The 21,824-nt window shown below is 43.1% G+C and overlaps 1 protein-coding gene across 1 annotated transcript; it reads left to right on the top strand.

Annotated features, from left to right (window-relative positions):
* The first annotated feature begins 1,349 nt into the window (after nt 1–1,349).
* On the top strand, nt 1,350–18,659 carry LOC138261044 (uncharacterized). The gene is made up of 3 exons (XM_069209663.1): nt 1,350–1,436; nt 11,693–11,971; nt 16,762–18,659. Exons 1-3 carry the CDS (start codon nt 1,350–1,352, stop codon nt 17,299–17,301), a joined length of 906 nt encoding a protein of 301 aa, XP_069065764.1. The 3' UTR covers nt 17,302–18,659.
* The last annotated feature ends 3,165 nt before the right edge of the window (nt 18,660–21,824 follow it).

Below are 21,824 nucleotides of genomic sequence, written 5' to 3' on the forward strand. Positions count from 1 at the left end.
GTTGGATTTTGATTTTAACTAGCTTCTCCTTTCAAGGGCCCAGGGACTGGATAAGGCACCACCTGTCAGGGCAAGAGTCTCAGCAGAGAGTCCATGTCCTGGCAGGGGAAGTCTCTGATGGCCCTGAGACTTCAGAACAGGGAGCAAGCTCAGTCAAATCCCTTGGTGATTCTTTCTAAGCAGGCATGCACAACAAAGTCCAGTCTTTGCCCCCTTTGAAAGGCAGAAGCAGCAACTGCAGGATAGCCCAACAAAGCACAGGCGGGGCAGCACTTCTTCTCAGCTCTTCTCCTTGGCAGAGGTTTATATTGATTCCAGAAGTGATCTCATCATCATCATCATTAGCTTTATTTCGGTAATAAACATACCATAAAAGCTCATCATGAAATGCACATAAAAAAGAATGAGTTTAAACCATACAATACGCTATAATATAAAATAGTCTATCTGTACATATTCAAAAAAACAATAAAATACAAAATTTAGTAAGACATGATCAGAATAAGAATCCATCAATGTAAAAACAATGCCAAAAGAAACCTTCACCCAACAGGCTAAAAAAGCAATGAAGGATAAAAGCAATATAGCAATATTAAAACATTAATATCAATTATTCCATATAGTGATAACGTATCTATTTTTGCCCACGATCATACATTTATTCATGGGATACCTCTAAGCACTTTGCTCTTACATGCCAAATTGCATCTAAAAATCTAGCCAACGCACATACCACGATACCACTGGTATTTGTTCTGCAAATCCTAAGAGCTAAAAGCCGATTATTAATGCCCATGGTTCTACAGAGAGGTATAATCCATTTGGTCCGCTGTTTAACATATGCTGGACAGTAAAATAGCACATGTGAAATGTATTCTGGTGATTCGCAACCCATTGGGCAACGGTCCTGTTGAAGATTCTGTCAGCCCCATCTACAAGTAAAAGTATGTAGTGGTAACGAACTCAACCTAAATCTAATATAAAGTGCACGTGCTCGAGGGGATAGAATCAAGTCCATATAGTTCTCAAATTCGTAATGACATTTGACTAATGTGAACCTATCTGTCAGACTATGCGAAGGCCCCTCAACCAGTTTACCTATTTTTAGTTTTAGCCAATATGCATCCTTAATGGTTTGCGTCGCATTTTTTGGTAAACCATAAGGAGCTGTCCAGAAGTGGGCCAATCCTAAATTAATCAAACTATTTTCAACATAGTTACACCATGGAATTTTCCTTGTTGTATGTGTACTAAGCAGAGCATTCAGCCATGTTCCAAAAGGACCGTGAATCTCCAAGGACCGAATCTTAATCTAATAAAATATTGGTCTTAAAGCAGCTATGTGCGCAATGGAGTCCAAATTCAGGTCCATTCGAATTGACAACGTGGGAGAGCTTGTGGGTATTTTAAGCAGAGCCTTCATAAATGAATTCTCGGTGAGCTCTAAGTCCCCCAGATTGCAATGCCCCCATAGCTCTGCTCCGTACAAAGCACACCCTCTAGCCTGTATTTTGTGTATTTCCATTGCAGGGGAGATTGCAAAACTGGGAGCCCTATTGGCAAATCGAAGGATGCCCCCCGAATTCTGTTTTAGTCTCATGTGTGCCTTTAATAAATGGGCCTGCCATTTATGCGTATCCTCTAATCTAACTCCCAGATAATCAAAATCGGCAACTCTCTCTAACGCTTCCCCTTCCATTTGAATCATCTTTCTTATTTTACACCTTTTGTCACCAAAGATCATATATTTAGTTTTCGAGACCATGGTCTTTACAAAAGGATGAGAACTTCGCAAGTAAATTGGCTAGACCGTAGGCAGTTTGGGATAGTAACAAGGTGTCATCCGCAAATAATAAACCTTGAATTTTTGTGCCATCTAGTTTAGAGCATTATTATCACAGGCAAGTAGATAAGGGATGCATGCGTTAATAAATAATAAAAACAGGGTGGGGGCCAACACACATCCCTGCCTCACCCCCCACTTTTAATCAGTATTTCATCTGTTACTTCCCCATTTACTCCCCATCGAATTTTTGAAAGGCTCTTAGTATACAAACTTTTGATTAAATTCAATAAATGGCTCGGGAAACCAACTCCATGTAGGAACTCCCATAGTTTGCTACGTGGGACCAAATCAAATGCAGATTTGAGGTCCACAAAGGCCACAAAAAGATTCCCGCCATCAAAATCTGCAATCTTCCATTTAATCGTAAGAAACCTAAATATCTGATCTATTGTGCTAATTTTCTGTCTAAACCCTGCTTTGAAATTGCAAAGCACTTGGGACTCTGGGGGTCATTCTGACCCTGGCGGTCCATGACCGCCATGGCGGAGGGCAGCGGAAGCACCGCCAACAGGCTGGCGGTGCTTCCTGGGCGATTCTGACCGCAGCGGTAAAGCCGCGGTCAGAAAAGGGGAGCCGGCGGTTTCCCGCCGGTTTCCCGCTGGCCCAGGGAATCCGCCATGGCGGCGCTGCATGCAGCACCGCCATGGGGATTCCGACCCCCTTCCCGCCAGCCTGTTTCTGGCGGTGTCCACCGCCAAAACCAAGATAGCAGGAATGGGTGCCTAACAGGGCCCCACAAAGATTTTCACTGTCTGCTTTGCAGAGAGTGAAAATCGCGACGGGTGCCACTGCACCCGTCGCACCCCTGCAACTCCGCTGGCTCCATTCGGAGCTGGCTTCATTGTTGAAGGGGCTTTCCCGCTGGGCCGGCCGGCGGTCTTCTGGCAGTCGCCCGCCGGCCCAGCGGGAAAGCCGGAATGGCCACCGCGGTCTTTCGGCGGGAACCGCTTGGTGGGCGGCGACCGCCGACCGCCGCGGTCAGAATGACCGCCTCTTTGAGCCATTCCTTAATCCTTGACAGAACCTGATGACAAAATATTTTTGGGATATTGTCCAGGAGGCTAATTGGTCTATAATTCATCGGAGCGGTCCTGTTCCCCTTTTTTATAAATAGGTACAATAATTGCACCATTCCAAGAATGGGGATAGATACCACTAGCCAAGACGGCATTTAATACATTGTTGACATAGGGACCCCACATATCTAAATCTGATCTATAAAGATCAGCAGGTATGCCGTCTAGGCCGGGGGCTTTTCCCGGTTTTTGGGCCATAATGGCCATTCAAGTTTCATTCAATGTGAATGGGGTCAGCCTATTAATAGAGAAAGAATCTAAACCACTTGCAACACTATCATCAATTTCAGCATCATACAGCTTCATAAAATGAAGTGCCCAGTTTTCCGGTGAAATGTGGCAATCTGGTCTAGAATTTTGATTTTACCCATTAGAAGCCACCAAAGACCAAAAACGTTTTGACTGCTTCTCTTTAACTGCTACCAACAGGTCCTGCCATGACTCTGCTTCCCAATTGTTTTTACAAGATTTTATTGCTCGGGCAAATTTGCGCCTAGCACTAATTATCAAAGATCTATCTTGAGATTTGATTGCTGTTATCAAACCACGCTTAGACTCTCTACATGCTTTACCAAACCAACTATTGTGAGATCCTGCTACTGGATGGTTGTTTTTCTTAACAGTTCTAAAAAAAAATGGTCCCTCAAAGTTAAAAAAAGGTCAATATGCAAAAGTATAACCTCTTTTAGGGAGTATATACTAGGATTTTCCACTAGTTGGTGTGTTGATATTAAGTCAAACATATTCCCCCAGAGTTTACTTGAATTGTTAAAACACTCCCATTTTAGAACGCGCTTATTTGAAGAAACTGCTAAAGATGGAATAATTCTGTTGTTGTCTTGCATATCTGTTCTTTTCGCAATAAGCCCATCATGTGTCACTAGAATTGGAGCATGGTCACTATTATACTGGTTTCCTAACCAAATGTCATGAATGGTGTGCCATATCCTTACATCGATGATCACGTAGTCTAATGCGCTATTATAAAGCCTCCTAAAGAACGTGGGGTTTGCGCGAGAATCCGACGGAAAACGCCCATTTCCTGGGCGAAGACCATGCATTATCATAAAATGTATAATCTGCAATGCCCTAGAACTGGATTTAGGCTGCTTCTTCGTAGAGGTGAAAGCAGGAATATTCCATAATGCGTCTTCTAACTGCGTTATCTCAGAGAATACAGAATTTGGTTTGAGTGACACATTGAAATCCCGAGCAACAAGGATAAAGTGCGATGATATGTAATCTGACACCAAGCCGTTCAACACCTGGATGGTTTTGGACAATTGGTTGGGAGGACCAGGTCTATTATAGACATTAATACACAACAGGGGAGAGCCACACTTTTGTTGAATAGATAGAGCCAATATGTCCTCAGAATCTACGGTGACTTCTCTGATCTTACCCAATTCTGTGGTCCTTATCCATGTTAAAAGCCCCCCTGCCACTCTCCCCGCCAAAGAGGGTCTGGCTTCTTTACAAAATGAATTAAACCCTTGTCTAAAAACGTTTGTGATCGACCAGGTTTCCTGGAACAAACGTATATCGAATTTATCAATAAACTCCCCCCAGTCCGGATCATCTGGCTTACTGCAAATTCCAGCCAAGTTCCATATAAGGAGCTTTGGAGTTAAATATTCCTGGGTTGTGGGGAACTTTTCAGAAGGTGACAAACTACAAAATGAAGCGTTACTCTTCCTAGAGGATGATTTGGTCAAAGAAGGATCTAAAACAACAGAAGATGGCCCCTTGACCCCAAATCTAACACCCTATCTGCCTGAGAATTGGTGATATAAGAAGATCCTCTACTATCCCAATCGGTTTGAGGCAAAAAGAGTCAGTCAGTATTTAAGGCCACAGGCGTTTGTGCTAAGCTCCTTATGGTAGTCGTCACATTCTGGTGATCATGCTCCCTCCTATTTGCTGGAACAGAGATCTCCTCAGAAATATTTGAAAGGATTTCCTTCTCAGATCGTGGCTGGGAGTTTGCGGCAGGTGTATTCAGCCTTGTCGAAAAGTCATTTACAGGCCAACAGCTTTTAATTTAAAGCAAACGTTTGAACCATTTTGTAAGGGGTTCCGCATTTCCAGATCCAATCGTCCCTTAACCAACTCAGGGGTGGATAATACAAACTTTATTGCGTCCGAATGGCACTCAGTCTGTGAAAAGCGCTGTGCAGATATTATATCTGAATGTATAATGGAGCCGCATTGTCTAGTGTGCCGAATCCAGTGTGTGACCTTGTTTATAAGAGACGTCCTGTCTTCCTGTGTATTTGGTGCTAAAGATGGAACTCCACACATAACCATTGGCCTGGGTTGATGCGAGGCTTTCACAAATAACGATTCCCTTGCTAATTTAGTGCATGGAGAAAGAAGTAATGGAGCTCCAGGATCAAATTTTGCACTAGGGAGACTAATGGAACTAGTATGTGGAATTATTCTGGTCAGAATTACTATTTGCACAGTGTGAAGTATTCTCCTTAATAGCAAAACCTTTATTTGGAGCAATGTTGACAATTTGCTCTGACATATACGTAATGGGGGTTTCCCTTGGAGGCTTTTAGAACGGAACAGGGTGATGGTCTCTACTAATAAGGCCTTCAAATCTTTCACTTATTCTTTTAAGTCTGCAACAAGGGCAATCAAATCCTCCTGGGTATGGGATATAGTGGAATGATAACTTGTTAGTTGCACACTTGGGTTTGGGTTGCCTGTTTCTTCAATATGGCCCTGGGACTCTAATAATGAAAAACAATTAGAACAAGGGACCTCGTATATAGTCACGCTTCCTAATAAAGTTTCCTCCGAGCTTTCCTGATCTCTACATGGTTCTTTGTTGCTTGTGATTGATCCTTCAATCTGTTTTATCGATGACCTCTCAATAACACCACTATCAGGAGAAATTCCCTTATCACAAGATTTTAAAAAAGCGGTGAGTGAGCCATTTTTCAAACGACTCTGAGGGTCCTTTTTCTTTTTCGTCAACAAGGATTCCACTTCCTCAATCAGATTGTCTATTTCATCAGACACACGACTGGGTGTAATATGGGATGCTTGATGCAATTTCAGAATTTTGGTCTGGGCAATGCCCCCCTGCGGACTACTCCTTGCCTTACGCTTCCCCATTTTGGCTGCTCACCGATACAGTCAAGGCAACTATATATCAGATTGCAATTATTTTAGTTGTACTGTGCTTAAATATGTTTTAGGGAAAACTCCTACCTTACAATCACAAGAAATGGCCCGGCCTCTTGACGGGCTCTGACGGGCGCAGACGGGCCTGCCCTTGGCCTGGGCTGCGGGGCACCGTGGCGCGCTAAATGCGCCCGCGAAGAAGGTCCAGCCCCCTGACAACTGGTGCGAAGCGGTGCGAGGCTCCCTGGGATTTTGAGTCCCCAACAAACAATGGCAGCAAGGTGGAAGGGCTGCGGGGCACCGGGGCGTGCTAAATGCACCCGGGAAGAAGGTCCAGCCCCCTGACAGCCGGTGCGAGGCAGTGCAAGGCTCCCTGGGACTTCGAGTCCCCAACAAACAATGGCAGCAAGGTGGAAGGGCTGCGGGGCACCGCAGCACATTAAATGAGCCCACGGAGAAGATCCAGCCCCCTGACAGCCGGTGTGAGGTGGTGCGAGGCTCCCTGGGACTTTGAGTCCCCAACAAACAATGGCAGCAAGGTGGAAGGGCTGTGGGGCACCGCGGCACACTAAGTGCGCCCACGAAAAAGGTCCAGCCCCCTGACAGCCGGTGCGAGGCTCCATGGGACTTTGAGTCCCCAACAAACAATGGCAGCAAGGTGGAAGGGCTGCGGGGCACCGCGGCATGCTAAATGTGCCCGCGAAGAAGGTCCAGCCCCCTGACAGCCGGTGCAAGGCGGTGCGAGGCTCTCTGGGACTTCGAGTCCCCAACAAACAATGGCAGAAGTGATCTAATTTTCAGGGGTTTTGGGTGCTCTTCTTATACCCCTTTCTGCCTTTGAAGTAGGCCTACTTCAAAGGAAAGTCTCTCTTGTTTATGGGATCCTACCTTGCCAAGGCCAGGCCCCAGATACACACCAGGGGGTTGGAGACTGCATTGTGTGAGGACAGGCACAGCCCTTTCAGGTGTGAGTGGCCACTCTTCCCCTCCCTCCCAGCACAGGTGGCTCATCAGGATATGCAGGCTACACCCCAGCTCCATTTGTATCACTGTCTAGAGAGAGTTGCAAACAGCCCAACTGTCAAACTGACCCAGACAGGGAATTCACAATCAGGCAGAGTCACAGAATGGTTTTGAGAAGAAAATGCCTACTTTCTAAAAGTGGCATTTTGAAACACACAATCCAAATACCAAATTCACTAAAAGATGTATTTTTAAATGTAAGCTCAGAGACCCTAAACTCCATATTTCTATCTGCTCCCTAAGGGAATCTGAACTTTAATAATATTTAAAGACAGCCCCTATGTTAACCTATGAGAGAGATAGGCCTTGCAACAATGAAAACAGAATTTGGCAGTTTTTCACTGTTAGGACATGTAAAACATATAAGTACATGCCCCACCTTTAACATACACTGCACCCTGCCCATGGAGCTACCTAGGGCCTACTATGGGGTGCCTTACATGTATGAAAAGGGAAGGTTTAGGCCCGGCAAGTGGGTACACTTGCTAAGTTTAAAACGGCACACACAGACACTGCAGTGGCAGACCTGAGCCATGTTTACAGGGTTATTTATGTGGGTGGCACAACCAGTGCTGCAGGCCCACCAGTGGCATTTGATTTACAGGCCTTGGGCACCTCTAGTGCACTGTACTAGGGACTTAGTAGTAAATCAAATATGACAATCATGTAAAGTCAATTAGACATATATTTTACATAGGAGCACTTGCACTTTAGCACTGGATAGTAGTGGTAAAGTGACCAGAGTAACAAAAACAGCAAAAACAGAGTCCAGCACACATCAACAACCTGGGGAACAGCCGCAAAAAGTTAGGGGAGACCACGTCAAGGATGGCAAGTCTAACAGTATGCCATAGACTTATTTACTGCACATTATACTATACCTTGTAATTAAGTTAAATAAGCCAGTTATGAGTTCGATATATATTTAAGCAGTTTTTAGAGGTCATAGCACATGCACTGGAGCCTAGACTGCAGTGTCCCAATGCACAGTGTCAAATAAAACATCAGCATTAGTCTAAGGAAAATGAGAGTGACCATACAAAAAGGGACACTTTATGTAATGCCCTCCCTCTCTTATCTCAATTTCTCCCCTGCTACTGCTTCACCTCTAAATGTTCCATCTTCTTAATCTCTCTATCTTCCTATCTTCTGCCATCTCGCAATTCAGATGGAATAGCAAAAATCCTTAAAGAGCACTTTTATTTTTAATGTTGCAGAGACCGCATTGTAAAGGTGTTTATTTTGATAATTACAAATATTTGGAAATTAATGCTCCAATTTCTAGCATTCTATGCATATGCCTTACTCCAATAATGTGTCCTGGCCCTTCAATATTGGGTCTAAGTCGCTATTACTTTGTCTTCCCTACAGTGGTTCAAACAGGCTTGTTAGTTGCTGAATTAATGTAAAATAAGAAAACAACATAGATCCAAGCACAAGGAAATTGCTTTATCGAGATTATTCATGCTTTCTTTTTCTAAAATGTATTCTGGTAGACACAGGGGAGCTTGACCTTCCAGTTATTTATGCATGCCCCTATTTGAACGTTTCATGATTCATTCAATATCCTTTGGCATCATGAGGGCTTAAAAGCTGAAAATAAGTTTCAAGTTGTTCTGAACAGGTGGCCAACAAAATAAGCCTTGTACATGCTTTAAAAACATTTAAAATCCACTGAATAAAAAGAAAACATTGTATTGATTTGAATCAATTTAGCATTGATCATGCTAATGTGTCTTTTGTTTCTATTATGTGTTGTTAATATGTTATGTAATATCCAAAGCTGCTACATGGCTGCTTCAGTTTTGAATTCATTGCTAACGTATTTGTGCATGTGTGTGGGGGCATGTATACTTGAGTTTCTGTGAGTGAGTGCACGTGTGTGTGACTTGCATATAACAAGTTTAAAGCCTGGCAAGGACAACTTTTCCTTTTATTCCACCAAGATTGATGCGTTGGGTAACTTTAAATTCGGTCGTTCAGGGCTTGGGTTTGTGGGGAATTAACTAGGCCCTGTATAAGCACTGAGTCCAAATCCTTATGACGGAGGGTCAAAACATATGCTTACCAAGGGTGTTAGGTAACTATGATCAAAACTCCCCAGAAAATTACTGCAAAAAACAAAGGTTAAAGTCATGTTACAGTTTGGTACGGTACTAACATCTTACTTTATTTGAAAAAAACTATAGATATTTACTGAAAAATTCAAGTTACATTGATGTAATAGTTAGGTAAGATTCTAATAATTTAGGTTACATTAAAAAAATTAGATAGCAAGTAAAAAAACAAAGGTTACAGTGACGTTATAGTAACGCCTTGCATTCATATAAAGCATAGTGGTTTAAAACAAAAAACAGTACTGAAATTCAACAGTTACAGTTTACTAAGCTAAGTATAACTTAAGCCCCTGCCATGCACTGCTTATGACCTCACATTTTAATGACATAGTTGATGACATCTCAAAAGATGTAATTGATGGTGTCACTGGTGACATCATCCAACCTACTGCTGTTTAAATTACTTTATAAACCAGAACACTTCAGATATGAAAGTAAGTACTAATGGTGCATAATAGCGTAAAGGATAAATTAGCCTTCTGACATACCAGCCCCTAAGGTGAAACAAGCTCCTTCAATGAACAGCCTTAGGCCTGTAAGGAACATTTTGTGGCTAGTGAACTTCATTGGTCAATCAGAAATGGATGGGAAAGCCCCTAGGGCAGATGGTATTTGTCCTGTGAACAGCTCTTTATAAAGAACTGAGGGCCAGATGTATCAAGGTTTTTTAGATTCGCAAACGGTGTGAATGCCCGTTTGCGAATGCAAAAAGCCAGTTCAGAATGTATGTAAGACATTCTGAACGCAATTTTAAGGAATCTCAAAAATAGCGATTCCTTAAAATTGAGACCCTGTTTAGAGTGTCGCAAATTGCGACTCTAAATAAGAAATTGCAAATAAGAATTCCTTATTTGCGATTTCTTAGCACATGTATGAAGTCATTCCTAAATGCGATTTGGGCATTTAGGAATCGCTATTTACCACCAGGTTGAACCTGGTGGTAACCATGTGCAAAATTTAAAAATGCATTTAAAATGCATTTTTAAAATGTACATGTAAAGCACACATGCCCTTTTTGGCATGTGTGCACCTTACATGTCCCCAAAAATGTTTTTGGGGTGCAGCAGAGGGGACCTTAGGCCCCCAGCACCCTGGGGTTTTGCAATTCCAAAATTGCGATTTCTGTTTAAGAAATCGCAATTTTAGAAATGCAAATAATTCGCAGATATGTGCCCACAGGCCCATAGGTGCGAATGGGGACAGATTCTCTATTTGCGATTCGGTAATAGCATTTGCGATTTTTAAGAAATCGCTATTACCGAATAGCAAAAATCATACATACCTTTTTGCATTTCTGAAATAGCGATTTCTTAAAAATCGCTATTTGAGAATCGCAAATCGGTTGTATGATACATCTGGCCCTGACTCCCTAAAGTCTCCCTAACCCCATTATGTGGCCCAGCCACTGCTATGCACAGCCTGTACTCTGTACCGAACCCTTCGCCTGATAACCAACCTCTCATGGGCAATGAACCAGACATAAGTAGGAGACTACCTAATGCAAACAGTCTTTGACCTGTGCAGAACCCCTCAGTGGAGAGCCCACTCCCTCTCAAGGTCTCTTAAATGGCGATGGCCCTACTGCACGCAGACATCACCCTGTACCATCACCCTGTACCTGAAACGTTGTCAATAGTCGACCTCTTGTGGGCAATCAAGCACACATGCTGGGCTAATACCAGGTACCTGCAGACATCACTCCTATGCACAAGTTCTCTTACAGAGCCCACTCCCTTTAGACACTCAGGCCTCCTTAGGAGACTAGGGTAAAGTATAGGGAAATATCAAAAAAGTTTATTTGACTTGAAAATAAATAATGTGCATTAATAATTACTAATAGTGACTTTTTGACATTAATTTAATTATTTTTAAAATATTTTATTGGTACATTGTTTTTTAAATTCAAAGTAGGTTATTAAAATATTTTATAATAAAATAATGTCTGTAATATTTAAAATATTTTAACATTAATTTATATTTTTATATTTTCACTATTTTAAGTAATTTATTTTAACATTATTTCCTATGGGGTTTTATTTTAAGTGCCTACCTCCATTATTTTCCACGGGAGCGAGTTGCAGTAAACGTGATTGGTCATGTGTAGGCCTGAACCTACAACTGTGTGTTTTTCAGTAGTAACTTACACTCGGAGTTTGTGAATACGAAAAGTAGTAAACTTACTCAAAACTGTAAACTAACTCAAAAGTGTAGGTTATCTTTATAAATCAGGCCCTAAATGAGTATATTTAGCTCTTTAAATTTTTATTTTTGCCAGAAAGGGCATTTTGAATTAAAACTCTAAAAAAATAAAATCAATCTAAATGAATGGCAGAGGTAGTCTGATTCTTCTTTTAAATGCAACATTGACTCTTCTGTGGATATTCTGTGCACAGGATTTCTGTCTAAAATATTCAGTGCTGCAGAAGTCATATGGGCATTGTAACCGGACGTCTCCGGACGCCGGTTTCCAGGACATTGTGCGGAACGGACGCTAGCCTGTGACGTCAGACGCCTTCGGCGTCTGGACGACAACCGAAAGAAAAGACGGACCAAAAGAGGACGAAGAGAGAGAGGAGACGGAAGTGGTGTCTCGACATGCGCGGCCGGAGGAGAAGGAGACCGGGACGCCGACGACAGAGAAGAAGGAACCCGCCGAAGGAACCGAGACCCCGAGAGAGAGAGGAGAGCCCCGGGGCTCTCCCGCCCCCGTCGGAGAGAAGCCGGGAGGCTGCCAAAGTGCCGGCCACGTCCCAGGAGGGGCGTGGTCACCTCAGGTACGTTCGTACCGCAGCTGGGGGTTTGCTAGAGGGTGGTTGTTAGGGAAAAGGGGAGCCAAGGGAAAGGAAGGGAGGTCCTGCCGGGAAGGGGAGGCCATATAACAAAGACCCCTAAAATAAAACCTAACCTCACAAAAACCAACCACCAGAGGATTTCTACAAGGAGGAGAAGGTCTGAGAACACCCATAGGGGGGAACCACAAACCAACGGGCAGTTAAACCCTCACTTCCCTTCACTTATACCTAGTCCCCCCCTCACCGCCCTACTAACCCTATATACTTACTTTATATATATATCCCACTTACCTGTTTTGTTATCCTCCTTTCTATTTCTTTGGAGAGCCGGGCCCCTGACGAAGAGGAGGACCAGAGACCTTCCCAAGGCTGGACCGCGTTACTCACGGACTACCACCAAAACCCTGAAAGAGAAAAACAAGGGGGAACTTTTTTTTGTTAATTATTTCTGGATTGCAAGTGCGTTATCCGTGTGAACAAAACAAGGGATAAAAAGCCATCCTTAAAACCAAAACACGAATAAAATAACTAAAACCTACCTTCTGCGCCTGTTATCTTATTCCAATATCCCTTTTATGTGCTTCAGGGATAAAGAACCCATTACAGTGGTGTCAGAAGTGGGATATTGGAATAACTACAGGTAACCAAAGACGATGGAGGGCACACCCAGTCTATCGGAGATGATGCAGCAGCTAGCCGCAGGGCAGAGGCATCTGCAAGTAGTATGGGAAGAGCAACAGAAGGAGGCTAAAGTGGAAAGGGAGGCCCTACAAAGCGCTCTGAAAAGTCAGGCCACTATCATGGCCAACAATCAGTTGGTCCATGAGACTGCAATCAAAAACCTCACGGACACTATTGCCGCTACCCGGGTACATCCGAACGTACCCAGTTCGGTCCTGCAGCGATATCAGGAAGGCGAAGACCCGGATGCCTTTTTCACGAATTTCGAGCGGGTTGCTACTTCCGCCACCTGGCCCCCGGATAGGTGGGGCCAATACATCGCCCCGTTATTGACAGGAACTCTCCAAGCGGCTTATCAAGCGGTAAACCCCGGCGGAACGACACCCTATCAGGATATTAAGAAGAGTATCCTGGAGCGGGTGGGGTTTGATACCGAACATTATAGGGTCCGGTTTAGGAAAGCCAAGTGGGGACCCTCCGAGAATCCCCGGGCCCTATATTTTCGAATTAAGGACTTAGGACTCAAATGGCTAGGTCCCATTGGGACCAATAGGGAGGATATCATTGAGGTTGTTCTCCTAGAACAATATCTAGATGCTCTACCTACCAATACCCGTAATTGGATCAAGCAACACCCAAGTCCAGATACTAACACCACTATTGAATTAGCCTGTGCCTTTCACCGCTCCCTCGAGTTCAAAATCCCTCCCGTACGGCCAACACTTAACCCCCTCCGACAGAACCTCGGACCCTCCCCATCCCTAGGGCGAAAACCAACCGAGGATCCGGGAAAATTACGAGGTCCCGAAAGATCCTATATGCAACAACCACAGTGTTTTAGCTGTGGAGAGTGGGGACATATCGCCCGGGTTTGCCCACTGAAGTCAGAAAAGTCAGAGCCGATGGAAATAGGAGTCACCAGGGGGAGAGTCTTCTATACAGGGGGAAAGGAAACCCGATACAAGAAGAGACTTGTTATCAATGGAAGAACCACAGTAGCGCTCATCGACTCAGGGTGCAGCCAATCTGTAATTCGTGCTGATTTATTGGAAAAAACCCTTTTTGCTTCAGGGCTTACAGTATCCATATGTTGTATTCATGGAGATACAAGAGAATACCCCCTAATCTGGACAACTTTGTCCTGGGATGGAAAAGAAGTCCCCATAAGGATGGGGGTGGTGGAACGATTAGTCGAAGAAGCTATCATAGGAACCGACTTCCCTGACTTTTCGGAACTTCTTGACAGTACAAAAGACTCTGAAAACATGAGCACATGGTGGAAAAGAGCTCCTTTTTCTAGTACACCAATAACACCACCGGTGCTTAAATACCGACCCTCCCGAAAAGAAAAGAGAGAAACCCGAAGAGTCTTTGCCCAAGGAAACATGAGTCCAGATAGGGTAATTACAAAGGTCCTTACTCTTACTGACCTTCCCCCATTCCGTAGTTGTCAAAGGGAAGATCCGAGTTTGATCCATGCCTGGAAAAATGCCCGACCCCGGGAACCCCAAGACAAAAGCCCCTCTTTTACCATAATCAGAAACCTGTTGTACCGTGTCACTGGTAATAACCGAGAAGAAAAGAAGCAGCTATTAGTCCCCGAACCTTATAGACCACAAGTCCTACACCTAGCCCATAGCCAGCCAGGGGGGGGTCACTATGGCAGGGAAAAAACAGAAGAATATCTGTTGAGGAAGTTTTACTGGCCGGGGGTCTTTTCACAGATTAGGAGGTTTTGTCAGCAATGTCCCAAATGCCAAATGATTGATCCTGGTCCCAAAAGAAGAGCCCCCTTACAACCGTTGCCCATTATAGACATCCCTTTTTCAAGAATAGGAATGGACATTGTAGGTCCTCTCCTACCTTCTTCTAGAGGATACCGCTATATACTGGTATTAGTGGATTATGCCACCAGATACCCAGAAGCCATCCCACTCAGCAGTATTAACTCCAAGAGCGTAGCTCATGCAATGATAGGGTTCTTCTCCCGAATAGGCTTTCCCCGAGAAATTTTAACAGACCAAGGTACCCAGTTCATGTCCAACTTGATGTCACAAATATGTCAACTTCTGGGGATCAAACAGTTACGGACAGCGGTTTATCATCCTCAAACGGATGGTTTGGTAGAAAGGTATAACCGCACTCTGAAAACTCTACTAAAGAAATCTATTTCAGAGACAGGTAAGGACTGGGATAGAAAACTCCCCTTAGTGTTATATGCTATCAGGACCCATGAACAAGCTTCCACGGGCCATAGTCCATTTGAATTATTGTTCGGACGACAGCCCAGGACCTTGTTAGATATGGCTGCCGAGTTATGGGAGGAGGAGGACGGAGAAAAATCCCTCTTAGAATATACCCAGGAGTTAAAAACCAACATCCAAAATGTGTGGGAAAATGTAAGGGAGCATATGGAAAAGGCTCAAGAAAAGCAGAAAAGATATTACGACAGGAATACCCAATTAAGGACCTTTACCATAGGTGATAAGGTGTTAGTGCTTCTCCCTAGCTCAGACAACAAGTTGCTGGCAAAGTGGCAGGGACCTTATAAAGTGATAGGGGTAATAACCCCCGTGACCTATAAGATCCAGCTCACAGATAGTTCCAACCGGTCCCAGATCTTTCATGTCAATCTATTGAAAAAGTGGGAAGAGCCACAGGGAGAACCAACCAGGGGATGCCTAGTTAACACCGTTAAGGAGTTAGAGATAGGGTGGTGTCCCACTGAGCATCCTAGCGGAAACGAGGTGCCTCCCATAAATAGCGAAATCTCGATCCAACAGAGTGAGCAATTAAATCAGCTCCTCCATGTTCATGCCCATGTGTTCTCCTCGATACCAGGCAAGACCAAGCTGGTACATCATCAAATCATAACCCCACCTGGCAAGGTCATACGCTTACGACCATATCGTATCCCAGAAGCTAGAAAGATCCTGGTAGAAAACGAAATAGAAAAGATGTTAGACCTAGGCATTATAGAGCCTTCCCAGAGTCCCTGGTGTTCCCCGGTGGTATTAGTGCCAAAGCCAGATGGGTCCATACGTTTCTGTATTGACTTTAGACAAGTCAATTCTATATCCCAGTTTGATACCTATCCCCTTCCAAGGGTAGACGAACTCTTAGAGAAGTTGGGAAAAGCTAGGTACATGTCTACACTCGACTTGACCAAAGGCTATTGGCAGATTCCTTTGACGCTAGAAGATAAAGAGAAAACGGCCTTCTCTACCCCCTCTGGGTTATACCATTTTAAGGTTCTCCCTTTCGGGTTACATGGGGCACCCGCCACCTTCCAACGTCTCATCGACACCATTCTACGACCTCATACCAGATACGCTGCCGCGTATCTGGATGATATCGTTATCCACAGCGAGACTTGGGAGGACCACTTGACACATTTAACCAAAATCTTTACAGCGTTACGAGGGGCTGGGTTAACAGCCAATGCCTCCAAAAGCCGATTGGCGTTCAATGAGATCTCTTATCTAGGATATCATATAGGGAAAGGTATACTTAGACCACAAATGAGTAAAGTTGAAGCCATCCTACGGATAGAGGCACCCACAACGAAAAAGGAGGTCCGCTCATTCTTAGGCTTAGTAGGCTACTACCGAAGATTTATACCCCATTATTCCACCGTGGCCGCTCCCCTAACCGATCTCCTGAGGAAAGGACAGAAAAAAAATATCACGAATTTAAACCCCGTACAATCCCATAGTTACCGTACCCTCCAAAGATACCTCACTACCCAACCGATTTTAAAATGTCCTGACTTCACTGTCCCCTTTCACCTCCAAACGGATGCCTCGGACGTGGGTCTGGGGGCCGTGCTTTTTCAGAAAGATGGGAAAGGTATTAGTCACCCCGTGGTCTTTATTAGCCGTAAACTGTTTCCCAGGGAGCGAAACTATCCCATTATTGAGCGAGAATGTCTCGCCATCAAGTGGGCACTTGAGAGCCTCCAATATTACCTCCTGGGAAGATCCTTTCTATTATATACGGACCACGCTCCCCTCACCTGGTTATCGAGGTATAAAGATACTAACAGTCGCATATTGAGATGGTTTATGGAGCTTCAACCTTTCTCCTTCCAGGTTTGCCATCTCCCTGGTGATCTTATGGGACAGGCTGACTATTTATCCCGGTTCCCGGGACCTTTGGGGCTCGAACAGCCCCATTCAAGGGAGGGGATGTGTAACCGGACGTCTCCGGACGCCGGTTTCCAGGACATTGTGCGGAACGGACGCGAGCCTGTGACGTCAGACGCCTTCGGCGTCTGGACGACAACCGAAAGAAAAGACGGACCAAAAGAGGACGAAGAGAGAGAGGAGACGGAAGTGGTGTCTCGACGTGCGCGGCCGGAGGAGAAGGAGACCGGGACGCCGACGACAGAGAAGAAGGAACCCGCCGAAGGAACCGAGACCCCGAGAGAGAGAGGAGAGCCCCGGGGCTCTCCCGCCCCCGTCGGAGAGAAGCCGGGAGGCTGCCAAAGTGCCGGCCACGTCCCAGGAGGGGCGTGGTCACCTCAGGTACGTTCGTACCGCAGCTGGGGGTTTGCTAGAGGGTGGTTGTTAGGGAAAAGGGGAGCCAAGGGAAAGGAAGGGAGGTCCTGCCGGGAAGGGGAGGCCATATAACAAAGACCCCTAAAATAAAACCTAACCTCACAAAAACCAACCACCAGAGGATTTCTACAAGGAGGAGAAGGTCTGAGAACACCCATAGGGGGGAACCACAAACCAACGGGCAGTTAAACCCTCACTTCCCTTCACTTATACCTAGCCCCCCCTCACCGCCCTACTAACCCTATATACTTACTTTATATATATATCCCACTTACCTGTTTTGTTATCCTCCTTTCTATTTCTTTGGAGAGCCGGGCCCCTGACGAAGAGGAGGACCAGAGACCTTCCCAAGGCTGGACCGCGTTACTCACGGACTACCACCAAAACCCTGAAAGAGAAAAACAAGGGGGAACTTTTTTTTGTTAATTATTTCTGGATTGCAAGTGCGTTATCCGTGTGAACAAAACAAGGGATAAAAAGCCATCCTTAAAACCAAAACACGAATAAAATAACTAAAACCTACCTTCTGCGCCTGTTATCTTATTCCAATATCCCTTTTATGTGCTTCAGGGATAAAGAACCCATTACAGGCATATTCATTGACTCTTGAATACCTGTGGCATATTTACAACTACGTGATATTTGGTGACCAAATTCACTGTCACATACATAATATGGACAGATAAATTGTTAATACCTCAATAATAGATTAAAAAAACAAACAAAAAAATGTCATGTTCCATTTTAGTCTGCATTTTTTCTCCTTTCTTACCATTATAAATAAATATAAAATGGTGTCTCTGTGATATAAAATAAAGACTAAGCACCACCTACATAAATCTTCACCTTGTATCAAAACATTTGCAGACAACCAGCCTTCTGTGGGCAACCAATGAGACACATATCCACAAGTGTGTGCTTCACATGTTTTTTGCGCTGTGCAAAACTGTTCATGGAGAGCTCACTCCTTTCACATAACCAAGACCCATTAGGAAGCCAATCATGTTGCTAATGCCTACAGCCATTAGCAGTAAAGAGGCTATAGAAAAACATTTTTACATGCCCCCCCCACCAGCGAACTAAATAAGTGTAAAATTGTTTAACTTGAACTGGAGACCAGCAACATGAAACCGCAACTACAAACTCCAAGGGGGGAAAGTCCAAAATGACAAAGAAACACTACAAAGTAAAGGAGATTGGAAAGAATGTCAGAAAAATTCAAATGAAAAAGACTTCCATCCCACAGAAAAGAATGTTAAATGTATTTTATTTAGCAATATTTATAAAATACCGAAGAACATGTTAAAAATGGTAAACAAAATTATGTTTAAAAAAATTTGCAAATATTTTCTATGTAACTATATTATAAAAATACTGATAAAAATATAGAACCATTTTCAGTACTTTCAAATACAACAATGTCCATAAAATCTAGATAATGTAAGCAATGTTATGTTTGTTAAAAATCACAGTGCAAAATGTTTAATAAATTGTATAACTGCAAATAAAAATCTATGTACACTGCAGCTATATCGTATATGTACTAAGAATGCTTTCCTTCCCAGTTTAATACCCCCCACCCCAGTATAGGCATTGTGGTGATGCATGGACACACCCGTACAGCCTCCGAAACCTCCACTGCATTTCACCTATGGCACCCTTGTTATACTCCATGAACTACTATATGATGATGGTATCCTTATGCTTCTCTTTATGAAGTGTTACTTGCCATTGTGCCAGAGGTTGATGTGCCCAGCCTCAACTGCTGTGCATGTTATCAAATCAAATAAAAATGTATATTTAAAAAAATATATGTACTAACAATTATTCTGAATTGAAAAAGGTATATCTTAAAAATGAAAAATCATTCCAAAAAAATGTAATTATTGAAAAATAATGTACAGCAATTACATTGTCTATATTAAAAGAGGTGTTTAGAAAATGTATACAACACTCTAAACTTAACCACATTTTGGAAAATGTTGAGTTTAAGTGAGACACATTTACTATTTCCATTCCAAACTTAAACATATTGTGAAAAGTGATGGACTTTTGGGGGTGTCAGATTTGCTATTCCCACTCCAAACTGGACTACATTTGGGAAAGTGTTGGACCCTGGGTGTTTCAGAATTATGTTCCTGCTCCAAATGTAACCATATGATGGGAAGTGTTGGACTTTGGAGGCTTCAAATTTACTGCTCCCACTGCAAACTTAAATACATTAAGGAAACTGCTATGCATTTAAATTAAAAAATAAATACCCCAAATTTTAAAATATATATTACACCAAAAACAATACAATACAGAAGTACATTTTAACTATTCCAAAAAGCACACACAAGATCAAAATATTAAATTGTGATAACTTTCAAAAAAATTAAATAACAATTATTTACTATAATGATAAAATTATTAACTGGAATAATATTAAAAAATGAAAAACACGTAACAAAATAAATAATTTCGTAAAATCTAAAGTTAAGGAACATATGTTTAAAACATTTCATGTTAATAAACAACAATACAAAAACACCTTATTTCAAAGACAATACGTGTATTGAAAATAATCAAATTCAATCTTTTTTTTTAAATGATAAAGAAATAAAAAAAATGCAATCACATTATTAACCTAAGATGTAATTATTTAAAACTGTAAAGAATATAACATTATTAACACAAAATGGAAGCATTTCTTTAAAAATAATTAATTCAAAAGTTTGAATTTGACATAATAAGAAAATATTGTAAAGTCATAAAAGCCATGCAAATATAAAAATGTTTTAAACATTAGAAAGAGAAATTACAGAACAATTTTAAATATAGCAACATTTTAAAATTCAAATGTTTAAGGGCCTCATCAAGAGATTGATGGGCTGACCATCGGCCTGACAGCTCTGTGGAGAGGAGACCGCCGCAGAGCAGACAGGCTCCCCTAAGGTCAATTACAAGGTCAGCTCAGTGTAAACCATGTGGCAGCATAGGCCTCGGATCCTCATGGAGCCGAAGCCAATACCGTCGCAAAGAGGGTGCCCCCAGCGACATCGGAATCCCCAAGGTGCCTCCTGCGTTATCAGTCAGCATCCCCAGGGATTAGGGTTAAATCATATCTCTGTTCTTGGTTAAACCTTCATGTTTCTAAGTAAACACAAAGTGCTGTGTTACACAATTGGTTTTATCAATGCTTGATTTCTAATGTGAGCAGGTATAGACATGTGCTTCTAATTGGGTGTGGTGTAGACATGTGCTTCTAATTGGGTGTGGTGACTCATCCACATGTGAAAACTCAACTGGTTTCCTGACTGGCTATAAATAGCAGAGTGAAGCATGCCTCCCTGCTCGGCTTTGTTTTGCTTTCTGATCTCAGCATCTGATTTGGCAGTCCAGGCCCTGCTGTCATCCTCATATTCAGGACTTTTGAGGCAATTATTTTCTTCTTTACTGTACCAGCTGACACCGGGCATTCCTCCAGCCCTCCGAAAAGACTGCAGTTAAGTGACTAGTATTCTCCAGGGAGTTTGTTCTTTGAGTGCCACGCTTTCCTAGAACAGCTGGTGTATTTCAGAACTCGTATTTTGGCAGAGTGCTTATCTTGAAGAGACAAATGCATTTCTGAACATTCTACATTATTATTGTAGTTACTTGTCTAAATGTGCTTCAGGAAACCTGCTTGAGCTCAAGTATTACAAAAAGTGACAGTGTAATTTTGAAAGAGGTTTTACATGACTTTTCTTTCTCTAATAGCGTAACTCTTGGATTTAAATTGTGTAATTCATACCTGTGTTTCAGGTTTGAGGAATTTGCTTTTGAAGGGTTTTTCACACACACAGTGAAAACAAACCAAACTGTGCCACCCTAACTGTTTAAACCCAGAGTGGACATTTGTATTTCTTGGATTGTTTTTTCATCCTTTTAGTTTAAACCTATGCATGCAGGAAAGTTATATATGATATAATTAATGCCCTTGTTTCTCTTTCTTGTAAATGATAAGTGCATCCTCAGTTCTAATTGTAGTGTGCAACAGTGAAACTCTGTGAAGCCAGCCCTAGTGTCGCAGTACTTATTGTTATGGTACTCAGTTTGGGTTTTTGGTAATGCAGTGTTAGTAATTGTGCCAACAGTTATTATTATCCAAGAAAAGTGCTGGAGCATCCAGGTGTTCTTCTACCGCTCCTGTGCCCATATCAGAAAGAAAGATTCAGTTTCAAGGAAGTTGAGTGCACTAACTCTGCTATCACTCTGTCAACAACAACCTGCCCCCCCGAAGATACAGGGTACCTGGCTGGACCGGCAACACGTGGCAGTGTTTTGTCTCTTTCTCTTCCACTCCCCCTTTCCTTTTGGGACACCTGCCGGGGTTTCTGTGTCCACCAGGATGTGCTGAGAGGTGTTCCAGGAGGTCAGGGGAATACCATCGTTCCTGCAGACATCCTGCTTTTCAGGTGAGTGGCCCATCTTGACATCTGCCATAGCAGACAGTGCACATTCCAAGGGTGCAGGGCAGGGGGGCCCTTCACAGCCCACGACATGGTCATGGTCAATGAAGGGGCTCCTCTGTGGCCCTCAACACTAGCTTTCCATCAGCCTTTTCATGGTGT

The sequence above is a fragment of the Pleurodeles waltl genome, chromosome 10 (assembly GCF_031143425.1).
Source record: "Pleurodeles waltl isolate 20211129_DDA chromosome 10, aPleWal1.hap1.20221129, whole genome shotgun sequence".
Lineage (NCBI taxonomy): Eukaryota > Metazoa > Chordata > Amphibia > Caudata > Salamandridae > Pleurodeles > Pleurodeles waltl.